Source organism: Ambystoma mexicanum, chromosome 2q (genome assembly GCF_040938575.1).
Source record: "Ambystoma mexicanum isolate Mex_15411 chromosome 2q, UKY_AmexF1_1, whole genome shotgun sequence".
Taxonomy (NCBI): domain Eukaryota; kingdom Metazoa; phylum Chordata; class Amphibia; order Caudata; family Ambystomatidae; genus Ambystoma; species Ambystoma mexicanum.
In genome coordinates this window covers 452,362,640-452,377,853 of record NC_090924.1, presented here as the reverse complement: position 1 = coordinate 452,377,853, position 15,214 = coordinate 452,362,640, and the positions used below count along the sequence as shown (strand labels likewise).

At 46.2% G+C, this 15,214-nt stretch overlaps 1 protein-coding gene across 1 annotated transcript in view; it reads left to right on the top strand.

Annotated features, from left to right (window-relative positions):
* Positions 1–15,214, top strand: part of TBC1D25 (TBC1 domain family member 25) — a 450,273-nt gene that overhangs the window by 261,407 nt on the left and 173,652 nt on the right. The window contains exon 4 of the mRNA XM_069647546.1: positions 1,761–1,885. Coding sequence (XP_069503647.1) covers positions 1,761–1,885 — 125 coding nt within the window. The remainder of the gene's footprint in view (positions 1–1,760; positions 1,886–15,214) is intronic.

The window sequence follows — 15,214 nt, the reverse complement described above, 5'->3', positions numbered from 1 at the left end:
GTTTCACCGTTGTGGCCTTGCTAGAAATCTGCCACACAACTTAGATCTAGGGTCTTTATTGAGGAAGCCTTTTGAACCTGTGACTTCCTGCGACCTTGACCTCCTCTCCTGGAAAACCGCCTTCATGGCTTTTGTACTTCTGCCCGAACAAGCAAGTTGCATGGTCTTATTCAGTTTACATGCTGCTACTGTGGTTCCAATGATTGTTCTGTCCCTCATTCATGAAGCCCTGCTGACGTTCGTCTGAACCATGGACATTTTGATTTTTGTTTTTGAAACTCCGACCAAATAATTCTCCAGCCGAAGAGGCTCTGTACAATTTGGATGTGGCTCGGACACAAAACGTTTTATTTGGACAGGACCAGAACCTTTTCGCAGATCAGACACTCTTTGCTGCTTGGGCTGTGTTCCAAATGCACTTTACATGTTCTTTCTGTTTTCTTGGGACTTCATGCACATTCAATCGGATCGAAGGCCCCATCAGTAACTTTTCAAAGGCAGGTGCCGGTTTCTGAGCTCTGTAGGGCAGGCCTGTGGGCTTGCCCTGTGTGTCCTGTAAGCAGTATTCCCTGAACCTTTTCTCCAGATGTGAAGTTTCTTTTTATAAGTAACCTATTTGTTTGTAGCTTCCCAGTTAAGGTGTCCTTTGTAGTATGCTCCAGAAAGTTCAGATGAGCAGAGTACAAAATGGCTGCAAGAGAAAGACATTTTCATCATGGTGATTCAGGTACTATTACTGGGTAGTGCACTGCCCTTCCCAACACACTCTCATCCATTCTCTCCTGTACGTGACAGTTTTTAGACTACTGCTTGGTGCAAATGTTTGAGAACTGGTGGCTGGGCCACTATGGCCTATTATATTGAGGACTGTGTGTACATTTTGGAGGTTTGTTTTAATGCCAGGGATTTTAAATAGCAAACCTTTTTGCTGCATCTTTGGAGCATTGTCTGAGCCTGACCTGCTGCAGAGGAGTGCTTCCCAACAAGTTGTGAAGGTGATGAAAGTACGACCTAAGAATACCTGAATCCCCATTTTTAAAAACATTTTGCAACATATTATTTGTCTCACTGATCTTATTTTCTTGTATGTGGTCAGGTTTTTTAAACATTCTTGTACATCCTTCGTCTTGTCGCTACCAAAGCTTTGGAGAAGCAGCGTTGTGGTCCGTTATACTCCCAACAAAATCAGGAAGTAACGGATAAGCTGTCTGTCTATTGATGCCACCTTTCGCTGATTTGTGTTCAGTCCATAGGCATCAGCTGGGCATAACACAGAGCAGGTCTACTATTGCCATTTCTGTTCTGATCTGATGAAGGCCCATAAGATTAAAAGAGATGTCTTTTTTTATTTATGGTACTTTGATGAAGAAATTCTCTGCATATACCTATGCATTCTTTCAATGAAAGTATTTTTATCGGATTAAAATACCCCATTGACAACTAGAATGCGTTTTTTTACTCCTTATCGGTTTACTCCCAACTTAAAGTAAAATTCTCTGTCATATCTTCAGTATGTTCAAGTCTAACAGAGGTCATCTTGTTGAGCCATTTCTCCTTCTACTGGTGAGTCTGCAGTACATTTGGGTCGGTTGTGAGTCTGTATGCCTATGTTTAATCAATAGATATGTCTTAATACAGGTACATTGGGAAAGATGGGGGGGGTGGAGAGTTCCAGAGGTTTTTTTTTTTCCACCCTGCATATGGGCGAGTTCCCTAAAGATACTGAAGCCCATGGCTTTGTTTTATGTTTTCTCACACAGGCCCCCTGCTGGAAGACTGGGATATTATCAGCCCAAAAGATGTCATTGGGACGGATTTGCTGTCTGTAGAGAGGCGCTCATTGGCAGCTGCTGCGCTCCCCTTCACACAATCCATCATCTCACAGGTGGGCATTTAGACCTTATTTTTAATAGTTTTTGTAACCAATAACAATCTTTCCTCTGCAGTGTCCAGTGGTGGGAGCAATGCTACATAATTAGGAAGGATGCTGCCGGTTAGTGGTGGGTCGAGTTCGGCAGCACTCTGATCCAAGTTACTTGCTCATTGAAAACCAAGCCTCACGTGAGCATCACAATCCTTGCAGGTGGTCTCCTCCATAGACCAGCATGAGCAGGATGATCATATCCATCACATTCAATAGGGCCTGGTCTTTGGATCTTGCAAACGCGTGTCTTTAGTTATAGCACATTTAAATAGAAAACTCTTTTGGAGGTCGTCAGCGGGCCCAGTGGCGAGTGTGTGGTCAGTAACCAGCCCTCCTAATTAATGTGAGCTTTGGGTGATGAGAACAAAGAGTACATTTGTACCAAAAGTTCACGTAGCACCATTTAACTATCCAATCCCTGCCTTCCTCCTAGACGAGTCACAAAATACATTATTCACCCTTAAACTGTCTAGTTGTTTCCATTGTGAGAAACCTGAAGGTGTCTCACTTACTAGTCCCCAGGGATCTGTCATCCAGGTGGCCAGGACACGGCTATCGCGATTGGATCAAGTTCCTGGGGGTGGGGGGAGGGACGAGTGCAGAAGAATCACCTGGATGGGGGGGGGTCTTCGGGGAGTGGAAGTGGGACACCGAAGGGAGAGACGCCATACCCCCTTCCTTATAACACCTTTTCCCCATTTTACCCCGTAGGATATTTAAAAGCTCTACCTCCCCCACCCTGCCATTTTCCTACACAAACACTTTCTCACACTGCAAAAGACAACGGACTAACACCAGAGCCGTTTACCTGACATGTCCCAACACAAGGGACAGGCAAAGTAGGAAATTGCCAATAACCATGCACACCTAACGGCCCTTTGCCTTCCCCACAGGGATAAAAGGCAGAGCACAAGAGCACACTTTGAGCAAGGCTGAACGCACGAGGAAGCAGAAATTCTGGGATGGCGGTTCAAACAGAGGAGAAAGGCGGTAGAAACTGAAAGGACAAGGAGGGAAGGGCCCTTGCCCTTTTCAACCGAGACCTGTGAAGCCTTCGGTGAAAGAACGACAAGACTGGGAAACGCAGCTGGCGATTGGTGTGATAGATGTCAGTGGTACACAGGCCCACCCCCACTGATAGCCAGGGCGGGGAAAAGAGCTTGCCCCTGTGGTACCATCCTTGACTCCAACGGAAGAAAAACCAGCGAGTTCAGCACAGCCGGTGAGTCGGAAGAAACTGATAGGGGACCGGACTCTATTAAAACTCAAGGTTGCAGTGGCAATATTTTGCGTGAAGAAAAGAAGATAATGGACAAAGTTCTTTTGTGATCTAACGAGGTATCAACGTTGGAGGGGTCTGGGGTCACGTGGGTGCTCATTCGAATGACTCTGAAAAAGGCCCTGCTCCTGAACAAGCAGAATATTGTGAATTGAGAGAACTAAGAACCAAGAGGCCCTAGAGGAGGCCGGTGTGAAATGTCAGTGGTCATACAAGGGTCAAGTTAAAAACCCTTGTACAGTCAAAAGTCTTAGACACTGTGAAGTGAATGTGTTACTGAGGGGAACACCACATAGATTGATAAATTGAAACCTACACTTGACATAGAAACACGGAGTGACCCAGCGAGACATGCTCGCCCTTCGGAAGTCTCTGTGTAAAGTGATCAGTGTTATGGAAAGCAGATGAAGGAGGTCGGAGCCTGGAAAAGGGGGACCTAAGTAAAGGGGACACCAGTAACCCGGTGAATTGTTTCAAAAGACATTCAGATTGCTGAATATTGCAAGACAATGATGAATTGGAAAACTAAATGAACTGGATTGTGGTGATAAATGTGAACCCAACTAAGGGATGTCCACAGTGGTCTGAGTCCGATTGAGGGAGGCTGACGTTGTGAAAGAGATCAGAGCCTGGCTGAGGGGATCCTCAGGTGAAGAGTAATCGCCATATGTGAAAATAAATAGAAGCAACATTTGTTTGTTGTTTGTGATGTATCAGGCCCTCTGAGGCAAGAGACTGTGCATAAAGAGACTTGGTCACAGAAGGCCCTGCTATTGGAAAAGGAACTATAAACTTCGGCCGGAGAAGCCTTGAAGTGTACTCCAAATGTGGGGAAGGGAGACCCCGGCTACAACATCCTGACTTACCCTTTTGAGAACACTTCTTTCTTTCTTTGAACATTATCCCACACTATTTTGTATTTAGAAGTAAGGACTGGCAATATATTTTTTTAGTATAGGCCGTTTTTATTTGACTAGACTCCACAAGGACTGTATTATTATTATTTGATTGTCGTAGCTTGCTCCCATCTTAGATTTAGGTTTAGATTAGGCGTTTAACTTCATTTATGGTCTAATGAACACCCTTGAACTGTGATCACTTGTCTGTCTTGCTTTGATACCATCCCTTCCTTATACCATGCTTTTATGACGCACACAAAAAAGTTTCTTTTTTTATGGAGCTTGCCTTTTTTGCATACCATGCATAAGGTGCATGATTTCTAGGCTGGCCATATTTCTTATTTTGGTACTTGTAGTCTATTATTCAGGATTGGCACAAAAAAAGCTGCAACCATACTGTTTTGCTAAGTTACTAAAAAAGGGGGCTGATACCAAGTTGAGCGATCTGCTCAGATATTCAATTTGAACTGTCTTATTCATCAACAAATCTTTCTACTGATGTTGGCAAGCATGAGTCAAATGGATGGTGTGACCATAGACCAAGGTTACAAGACAGTACATTAATTCAACAGTATGGCCACTTGCGGTTCTCAAATGAATATATTAACGCAATTGTGCAAACAAACAAATCCTTGTCATTTCTTTTTTAACTTGTCGGACACGTCGAGCGCGCACATCTTGTAAAAATCGTAAATACGATTAAACCAAGTAAATAAATAAAAAATAGTAAGGCAATTCCCATTGATAGATGCACCAGCGTTTCAAAATGTCTAATAACTTTAATGTACAGCCACTACGCGTTTCGACCCTAAAAAAGGCTTAAAATAAACAAACTTCACAAGACCTGTTAAAGTACTGGGCTTAATACCCACGTTTGATTCAATTGCAACTGTTAATCCAATAACCAGGTTGATGTCACCTAGTACATCGTTAGGATTATTCTGCGGCATTCCGCAAATACTTGTTTTGCTGGTAACCAGTGAACAGTTTGCTGCAAAAAACATTGAATGTGATACGATATCTATTTACATTATTACTGCATTGCCGATATCAAATCGAACGGATAGTTGGCAGGAGTCTGTCCATTCAGGAGTGCGACGAAAATTAAACACTAGAGCGCCCCGTTCTAAAGGGCATAGTGAGTCTCGGTTGGGTGTTGATTGAATGCAAAGCTGCGACTTTTGACATTCGGAGCAACGCGAGTGCTGTGAAAGGAGAAGTTCCTGTTCAGAGGCACTGGCGAGGAACGTGACGAAAGGTTAGTGCATGCAAGCAAACGGAAATAATGGAACTGTCAAACCTGTAATACATTAGTATTGAAACATGTAAATACATTTTTTATGAAATCTAATATGCATTTTAAAACGACAACACAAATGTTACGCATGTATGTCGAGGAGGTTTAACAAATAGAGCGTTGCATTTGTGAAGTGTAGTGCAGAGCTTGACTTGTGATTGAAGGTGCAGTGACAGTGTAGCGCTGGGACTTGTGGTGAGATCGTAAGGACTGCTGACAAAGGAGGTTTTTCTAGAACTAAAAGGAATGGCGAATGCAGGCTGAATTTAATTTCACAATTCAGTCTAACACATCTTCGGAAATGCTCCTTAAATTTGTGCATACATTTGTGGGGTGGTTTGTTGGTGTGGATGAAACGGCAACATAGAAAAGGGACAGTGATTGCATTAAATAAAAGACCGCATAAAGTGGCACAGCGAGTAGAGCGCCCGCTTTGACACCCGTGCAGAGCCTGTTAACGCAGGTTCGAATCCCGGCGGGGCCAAACTCAGCCTTTCATCCTTCCGAGGTCGATAAATGAGCACCACACACCGTGGGTAATAATAAGCAGCGCTCAGATACCTGACGGTTTGTAGCGCTATATAAAAGCCTAAAAAAGCCTAATTATTATAAATGCAGGCTGTGTTTTTATGACAAGTGCTTCAGCCTGTTAATGTTGCTGTCCATTAACTTTAAACAATATTTTGGTCCTATGTATTGCAGACACATCGAACAGCAACATACATTCTCTAATATTTTAAGTTAAACACAACTCTTTGTAGATATGGCAATGCTTCCACTTTCCCAAAGTTTTTAACACAGTCCTTAAGCCTTCATGATGCATCTGTTTATCTTTTTTTATCAATTGGAATTTTTCTCTCATGATTGCCTGTGCAGTTTTTACTTCATGGAATCACTGCTAATTTTTTAATGATTTCAGAAAGTGCCATAATGTGAGATTAAGTATGCCACCTTCCAGGCTGTTTGTTTTCCGTGCACTCTGTTTACGCTGTAGCAGTTAAACTGATCTCTTGGGGAATCTTGGAGGTAGTCTTTGGCTGCTTCGAGATAATTGGCCCCTCCAACTACTTTCAAGGTAATCAAGTAAAGGTGCAGCTATTTCTTCAACTGCTGTAGTAATAATCACTGTGGGTGATCATTTCATAGTGACGCTCCACTTCACCTATTGGTACGAACTCTAAAGCAAACAGTAATTTAGTTTGAATTCTGGCTCATTTGCGTACTTCGTCAGAAGTCCAATCTTTTATAACCTCCTCCATATCAAGTTGGTGAGATGAAAAGCACATCCTTGTATTTTAGTGGAAGGTGTTGTTTCTTTGAGTGCATTCATTTCTTAAATCTCGAAATCTACCACTATTGTGTCTGGTCTCATTGGACTTACTTCAGATAAAATAAAGGTGAAAGATTCCTTATAGATCTTGTAGTTTTTTGAAGCAGAAGTGCGTACGTAGATCAACAGAATCATGTTATCGTTTACTTTACGATGAATACAGTACAACTGTAGTAAGGGAGATGGGCATACCTTTAGTACCATCAGTTGCCAAGTGATTGATGCTTTGAAGTAATCCATATTTTTGTTTGTCCCCAACACAAGTGTTCGCCCCTCCTTATTACAAGTATTATATAAGAGAAATCTCTTGTTTTACTGGTTGTAATAAGTCCATCAGGAATCTGTAGATTTTCGAAAGATTGCGGTGGTGGGGGTCAATTGTCTTTTTTTGTCTTATGCGTCTTGGTTGTAGTTTAACGTTTGGCATTTGACCTGCTACATGAAAAGGCATTGGGACTCATTACAAGTATGCTGGTCGATCTGTACCGGCACATTTTTCCAGTCTGGCATACAGTTGCGATGTTGCTAACAGTCACCGCAAGTGACCCACCGTATCCGGCAATGCAGTGCCCGGAATCTGCGGAGAGACAAGTCTGCCGTGCCAGAGACACTGGCATGGGGCTAGTAAGTACACATTCCAAGCTCCACACACACACGCAAACACTGGCATGGGCATGCCGGTAGCACCGTGAACACCTCGCCGGAAACACCAGCATCGCGGACCAGGTGTTAAGTAGAGTTAGGTGTGTAGAAACATGCCACCAGTGTCCAAAATCAGCCCAGGTGGCCACAATGAGCACTGCTAAAGCACAAAAGGACCACTCCCATCCCCCTTCCAACACTAATATGCTAGCAGTACTGGAGCTGGAGGCTCTTCATGGAGGCCTACTACTTGAGGAAGCAGAGTATGCGCGGCAGAGGCGCTTGAGAAGGATGGCCATCATGGCCCAGCAAAACAACAAGGGCCAGCAGGTTGAAGCCCGCAAGCACCAACCAATACCACGCATAAGGGCCACACCCTTTAACCTGAGCTAAAGAAAGATCCACACCCTGTACCGGCTAGACGGGGACACCATCATTTCCATAGTGGACCTGATCCACGACCACCTGGTCAGCCTGATACGGATCTGTACAGCCATCCCACCTTGCTCAAGGTAGTTTCTGTGCTACACTTCCTAGCCACAGGCACATACCAACACGCTGTGGGTGAACTGCATGAACTATCGCAACCCTGTTTCTCGCGTGTCCTGTTTCTGGTCATCGATGTACTCCTGTGTCACGTTGGAGATCGCATCAGCCTACCCAGGACAGCTGACCGGGTCAATGCCACGAAAATTGCCTTCCATGCCCTTGTAGGCATGCCCAACGTGATAGGTGCATTGGACTGCACACATATGGAGCTGGTGGCCAGGCATACTGTTAAGGCAGTGTACCGCAACAGAAAACTCTACCACTCACTGAATGTGCAGATGGTGTGTGATGCCCACCACCTCATCACCCACTGCTGTGCCAGATTTCCCGGTTTAACCCATGACTCCATGGTGCTGCGCAGCTCCACGCTGCCAGGGTACATTGCACGTCACAGTGGGCAATGTACCTGGCTGCTGAGTGAGTGTAGCTACCAGGGCATGTGCACTGTTGAATGGGGCGGCGGGGGGCAGAAAACACCATAGCGTACCAGGCTGATGGGTGAGTGCAAGTACCAGGGCATGTGCACTGTTGAATTGGGGGTATGTACAACACCTTTCAGCAGTGGATGTGTGCAATTAATGTATTCATTTAGTTATTGGTCACTTATTAGGTGGTTATACAATTAGCAAAACTGTTTTAATGTGCCCACAGCGCAGACGGGGTGGGGAAATGGGAAGGTAGACAAAACGAATTACAGCAAGGATAAATAATTGCAATTATGGGTACAACAAGTAATGATAATAAAGGGAAGGGGAGACAAACCTACTATGCCTTGTGAGTCTACTGAACGTGCAAGTGTAGGGGGGGAATGCAATGTGCAACACAGTAGTAGCATGCCAGAGTGCAAGGCCTTGACAGACGTTTCTCAATTGAACAAATTGATCGTGTGCATGCATAATGACATCAAATCTGTACAGCAATATCAAAAGCACTGCATGTACCAGAATGCATCACACCAAAGTAACAAAATCAAGCACCAACAGTCACCGAAACTCACACCACCTGATGAACAGACTGATAATACGTATGCATCCAAACACCCCATCTACGTACCTCTAGTGTCCCGCACAACAATTAGCCAGGTCCCCTGCCTGTTTGCAGTGCACATATGCATGTGATCTGAGGTTGAAATGATTAGCGACACATCTATAATTCAGACACTTGGCCATAATAGCATTATTTCATTTTCCTGCTTCTCCCACACCCTCTAACATCTTTACTAAGATGTTATTCGACCTCCTGGATGACATGAAAGTCCTATAAACTAACTACGCTGATGATATGCAGATCCTCATCACGCTCTCTGGCTCATATAAGGATTCAAGTCACCTTAATGGAAATTTATAGCAAGATTCAAGACTGGATGGCAAAGCATGGGCTTTGTCTAAACAATGACAAAACCGAGCTCCTACTCATTGGCTCCAGACAACATCTCAACAAACTCAACCCAAAATACAACTCATTCAATATCGATGGAAACCTCATCAAAGTCGCCAAAAATGCCAAAACACTAGGTGTCTACCTTGATTCCACCCTGACACTGTCGAGACAGGTTAATGGCACTGTATCCGCCTCGGCCTACACAACTAAACTAATAACGGCCTGTAGACCCTTCCCATCTACTCAAAGCTGTATCACGTTAGCAAGAGCATTGATACTATCCAAACTTGACTAATGCAACTCTCTGTCTAGGGACTAGCAAGCAAAACCTACACAAACTCCAGATTGCACAAAACAACGCTCTGAGAGCAGCGCTCAACATCCCACGCAATGACCACACAACCCAGGCAAGACAGACCGCTAACTGGCTCCCAATAAAAGGCAGAGTCCCCTTCAGAACCCTCATGATCACGCACAAATGCCTCAACAACACTGCTCCAAAATACCTTGTCGCCAAATTCTGCACCAGGACATCCTCTAGACCCACCAGAGACAATTACGTCCACTGCCTCATCATCCCCAAATACAAACTCCAAAAATCAGGCGGTAACAGTTTCCCAGTCCTAGCGGCTAAACCTCGGAACACTATGCCCCCAGCACTAAGAAACAAACAATCTTTCCCCGCCTTCCGTTTCAAATTCAAAGCATGGCTCTTCTCCACTATACCTCCCACATAATCAACACCCACTATTCAGCAAGCTCCGGGACAAAATCGGCTTCACTGGCCATCTTTTTATCTGTAAATATCTGTACTTTCGTGTATATTATTATTGCTTATCCTTTCTCTACTGTCACCACTGTTTTAATATTATAACTGTTCCTATCATCTTGATATTCGCATGTATGTAATTTTTCCACACTAAACATGCCTGTAAATTCTTGTATTTATTGTAACTATACATGTATGTAACCGTCCATAAGACTAAGCGCCTAGCTACCCCAGGGTTCAGCGTGCTATATAAGCAAATAACCAACAAAACAAACAAACCATAATAATAACACAAGCATCAGTCTCATTTGTGTGTGTTGTAGTGAAAGGGTCAGAGGTCATGGTGGCTGTGATTGGGTCATGTCAAAGCCACAGCACACCACACACCCACCACGCATATTCACAATGCGCATTTCTAGTAACCAAAATAGGACATATGATATGTAACCAGCATTGTGCATGTGCAATTGTATATTGTTTAGTGAACAATATACAGACTGTACCAACATGATATGGGCAGAAGTATTGCATTCTACACTTTCTATTACTCCTGTGCAGGTGAGGTTTATCCCCTGATGCCATGACTGATCCCCGTGAGGCAGCCGCACAAGCTGGTATACCCCAATGCCCATATCCGTACTAGTTGTACAATTGAACAGACATTTGGTTTGTTGAAGGAGAGGTTCTGCTGCCTGAGCAGATCAGGGAGAGCATTTATATACAGCCCTGTGAAGGTGGGAAAGATGGTCCATGCCTGTGCCATGTTGCACAACATGTGTATCAGGCGCAACGTCCCACTGCCCCCTGGCATGGACATGCACCCACCTGGCAACTCTCGCCTACTGCATTTCCATTTTCTGTTCAAATTTCTAGTGCTATGCTGATGACACCCAACTCATTTTCAGGCTTCCTTCAGCCACCGCCTCTCCTTCCCTCATCTCTGATTGCCTAATCGCCATTCAAAATTGGTGTGCCGCCAACGATCTTTGTCTAAATGCCAACAAGACTGAGACCCTCCTCATTGGTACACCTTCACCATCCTTTCCCCTCACTCTCTGGCCAGCCTCCCTTGGCAATCCTCCTACCCCCACCTGCGAGGCTAAAACCTCAGGGTCATCGTTGACTCCTCACTTTCATTCTCCGCACACATCTTTCGACTCTAAAAAGTCAAACTTCTTACTGCACCTCCTAAGAGGTACTCTGCCTTTCCTCTCCTTCCCTTAGAAGCTCACTGTCTCCCAAGCTCTGGTTCTCTCTAGGTTGGACTACTGCAACAGCCTCTTTCTAAATCTACCTGCCTCCACTCTCCGCCCTTTACAACTAATAGAGAACAGGACTGCAAGACTTATACAATCCCAGGGATTGAGGCCAAGGATATCTCCAGCTCTGAAATCCCTTCATTGGCTTCCAGTGGATGCAAGAATTACATTTAAAACCCTCTGCATTGTCCACAAGGTTTTCTGAGGCCTGGGTCCAAAATACCTTCAACTATCCCTTCTTAAATACTTCCCCTCTCGAGCACTTCGCTCCTCTACTTCAAACTCCCTCAGGGTTAGTCGTTTTGCAAAGAAATGACTCCGGGTAGATCTGTCTTCGGCTGTGGCCTCCCTTTGGGACAGCCTTCCTGCCACCTTGAAACTTGAGGACCATCTCTGGTTCAGAAAGCACCTCAAGACCTTCCTCTTCTCTTCTGCCTTTTCTCCTCCTCTCCCCTGTTTATCTTTCTCTCTCCGCACTGTGCTCCTGGCCACCCTCTCTTTCGGGCCCAGGTACCTGCTCACCCTACCACCCTCCTGCGCTGCCTACAGGCCACCCCTTGCACTGGGGTCTATATCTGTACCCATACAGCTCGCCCACCCACTTTTCTCCTGCACTTATCAGATATACCCTATCTGCTTAACCTAGCACTTGCCACTTGCTGGCTGCACTACCACGGTTTATCACCTTATTTATTTTACTTATTATTTATTCTGTCTCTCCTCTGTTCCTCACTTTCCACTTTCCCCCTTTCCCATGCACTTGCGCAATCTCAATGTCACTGGGCCTAGTAAGATCGTAATTTTTGTTCTCCCCGTTCCCCTCACTTTGCCTGGTCACACTCTGAAACACTTGCGTATGAGCGCGATATAAATAAAATATATCATATACCAGAGGCAGAGGAGGATGTGAGTGATGATGAGCTGCCAATAGCATGTTGCTGTGATGGCATGATGGTCGTGTTGCACGGGAGGAACTTATTCACCACTACTTTTGATCACTTGACACACGTGGCACAAGCCAGCTAGCGCACTGGGCACTGCACAGTAAATGAATCACTCACACTGAAAAAACAATGTCCAGTCATGATTTCTATGCAACACCAACTGTAATTTGTGCTATGAAAAAAGTTACAAATGTGTAACGCAATAACTGGGTATACTATCCCTCCCCACTCCCCCTCCCAAGCTAGTCTCGGGAGGATAGCTCAACGGCAATGTGCTCGCCTTGGAAGCAAGACAATATAGAGCAACACAGGTTCGATCCACGGGTTCACGCTTAGAAACCTCTGGGTATTAAACGCGTTATAAATAACCTATCATAACATATATCCTTCCCCACTCCCCTGGCCCAACTGTCTCTGTCATGATTCCTGCCCCTCATGTCCCCAGCCCTCCAAGATGTCAGGCTGGAGCCAGGCCACGATCACCTACATGGCCCTCAAGGGCCTCTCCATCCCATCCCTCCAAAGACCCACTTGGAGTCAGATTCGGCACTTGTGGCACCAGACACACTCACTCCCATAGGATAACATTGGGGATTGGACTTGTAGTGCTTTGATGGGGACAAGATGGATGCCCCCACATATTTCGGTTCACAGAACTGCATGTGCAGTCTAGTCTTTTGGGTGTGGTTCAGGCCAGAGACACCTGGGATACCCAGAGACTATTTAAGCCACGCCCAGGCTAAGAAACATGCTTTGTTTTCTGCACCTGCAGCGTGACACTTGCCATGTTTGGATCGGTCTCCAGTAGGCCTGCATCTTTCTTCTGCGCTCAGCTCCTGCAAGAACAAGAACACCGTTAGGAACAGCCTTACCTTGCGGCACTTCTGCCCATCATTCATCGCTTCTTCTGTTCTGCGGGCATCTTCGGCGGTGTCATTCCCATCCCGGCATGCCGCTTCCTTAGGAAAAGAACAGAAAAAAGGCATTAGTAAGCATTCAGCAAATCTTTGCTTATTTTTAAAGACTGTACGAGCTTCAACCGCTTACCTGAATCCCAGCCGCTCTGGGGGAACTCTGTCTCCGGAACTTCTCATCCATCTGCAAGAGGGAAAAGACACTCCAGGTTAGCATGGAAACATATAGAGGCGCTGCATACCGCGCTTACTCACCGCATTTCTTCATAACCGGCATCCACGCTGAAAACGTCGCAGCACCTAAAAGAAACAGAAAAGGAACTCGGTTCAATACAAATACGAAAGGGTTGCATCGCGCTCTCACTCACCTTCAGCGCTACTCATTTCAGCAGCACGTCATCATCCCGGACGCCGCCCATCATCTAAGGAAGGAAAGAAGTTGGAGAACTGTTCAAAAGACTTGTTATACTTACCTGTCTGACTCTTGCCAGTGAAGTAACTAGGCAGCAACGAGCCCGCATCAATCAACGCGCCCCTGCGCTGAAAGCAGGATGGAGAGCACACTTTCCAAGAAAACCAGGCCCAGTCTCCAGTCGAGTAGACTCCAGGGAAGGGTTCGAGGTCGTAAGAGGTCAGAACAGGCTGAGTGACGTCCCCGTGGATACCAGGTGAGCGTTACAGTCTCTATGCAACTCCTGTCATGTTCGGCAATGATGGCTTGCACAAGTCACAGACAGGGCAATTATGTGTCCATGGCCTATTTTCGTCCGCTTTTCGGGTCAAGCGTGTGGCTTTGTGCTGAGTGGGCAAGCCGCTTTGAACGCTGTCTTGGGCTGCTCTGCACCGAACTAGCAGGCGTTGTACTGGAGGAACATGGCCATTGTCTCGGTTATAGGAGACATAACTCTGTTCCCCTCCCGTACCCTTCTGGATATCTGTACGATAGCATGTGTACAGCGACCAAGTGCACAGGCATTACAGCGTCCACTGGCCTGGACGCTCTTATGCATAAGCTGCGCCTCCTGGAGGTGCTGCTGCACTAGGGCTGTTAAGGCATCTTGGCGTTGTTCCATGCAGCTGAGTCGGTCATCGATTTCACTCACGCTGTGGAAGGGTGGGTATTTTGAGCTAATTGGGCCCATGGGGCTGAATAGCAGGGGCTTATCAATGCTGTGGTCGGTGGTATCTCCTGTGTCCACTGCACCGTCAGCGGTGTCCTCTACAATGCACGCATGTGCACAGGCTTTTGGCTGCGGTGGTGGTGGCACTGCTGCAGCTGGGGCTGCCGGGGTGGGTGCAGCTTGTGGGGCCTGATGTGGCTGGATTGGTTGCACCGATGGGGCCTGAGGTGGCTAGATTGGTTGCACTGGTGGGCCCTTAGGTGGCTCGATTGGTTGCACCAGTGGGACCTGGAGGTGGCTCGATGGGTGCAGCTCGGGTCACAGTGGCAGTTGTGCCTGTTGAGTCCTGGGTGGACGTGGTGGTCCGTTGTGTTCGCCGGCGTCGACGGCTGGTGTCCCTTGAGGTGCTTGGATGGGCCTCCTCATTGCCAGATGATGTATCGCTATTGTGACGGTGCTGTGTCGGGGACATGGCGGGGGGCATGGCATGGCGCACACACATGCTTTTGTAATGCTTGCTGTGCGGGTGGATGTGTGTTGTACGTACATGGTAGGGTGGTGTGCCAGAGATACTGTCGTGGTTTACTGACGATTGCTGGGTAGGGGTTAGGAGTGTGGCCTACACGCTGTGTAATGTTAGGTTGGGGAGGGGCGTGACATGGATGGGGTCGCCATGTGCCTGCTGCCTGTAGCACTTAAAGGGATAGGTGGCCATTTCTGCTCTTAGGTCGGACTGGCTGGGACAAAGGAGTCACATGTTTACTTGGTGTGTGACACTGGTCATTTGTGGGTGGTGAAGGGGCTTAGCACTGACTTCACTTAATGCCAGGGTTAGTACGGTGGACACACGCACATTTTGCTGTGGCAGGTGAATGGGTGTCTGAGTGGCAGCAGAAGCATGTTCTGT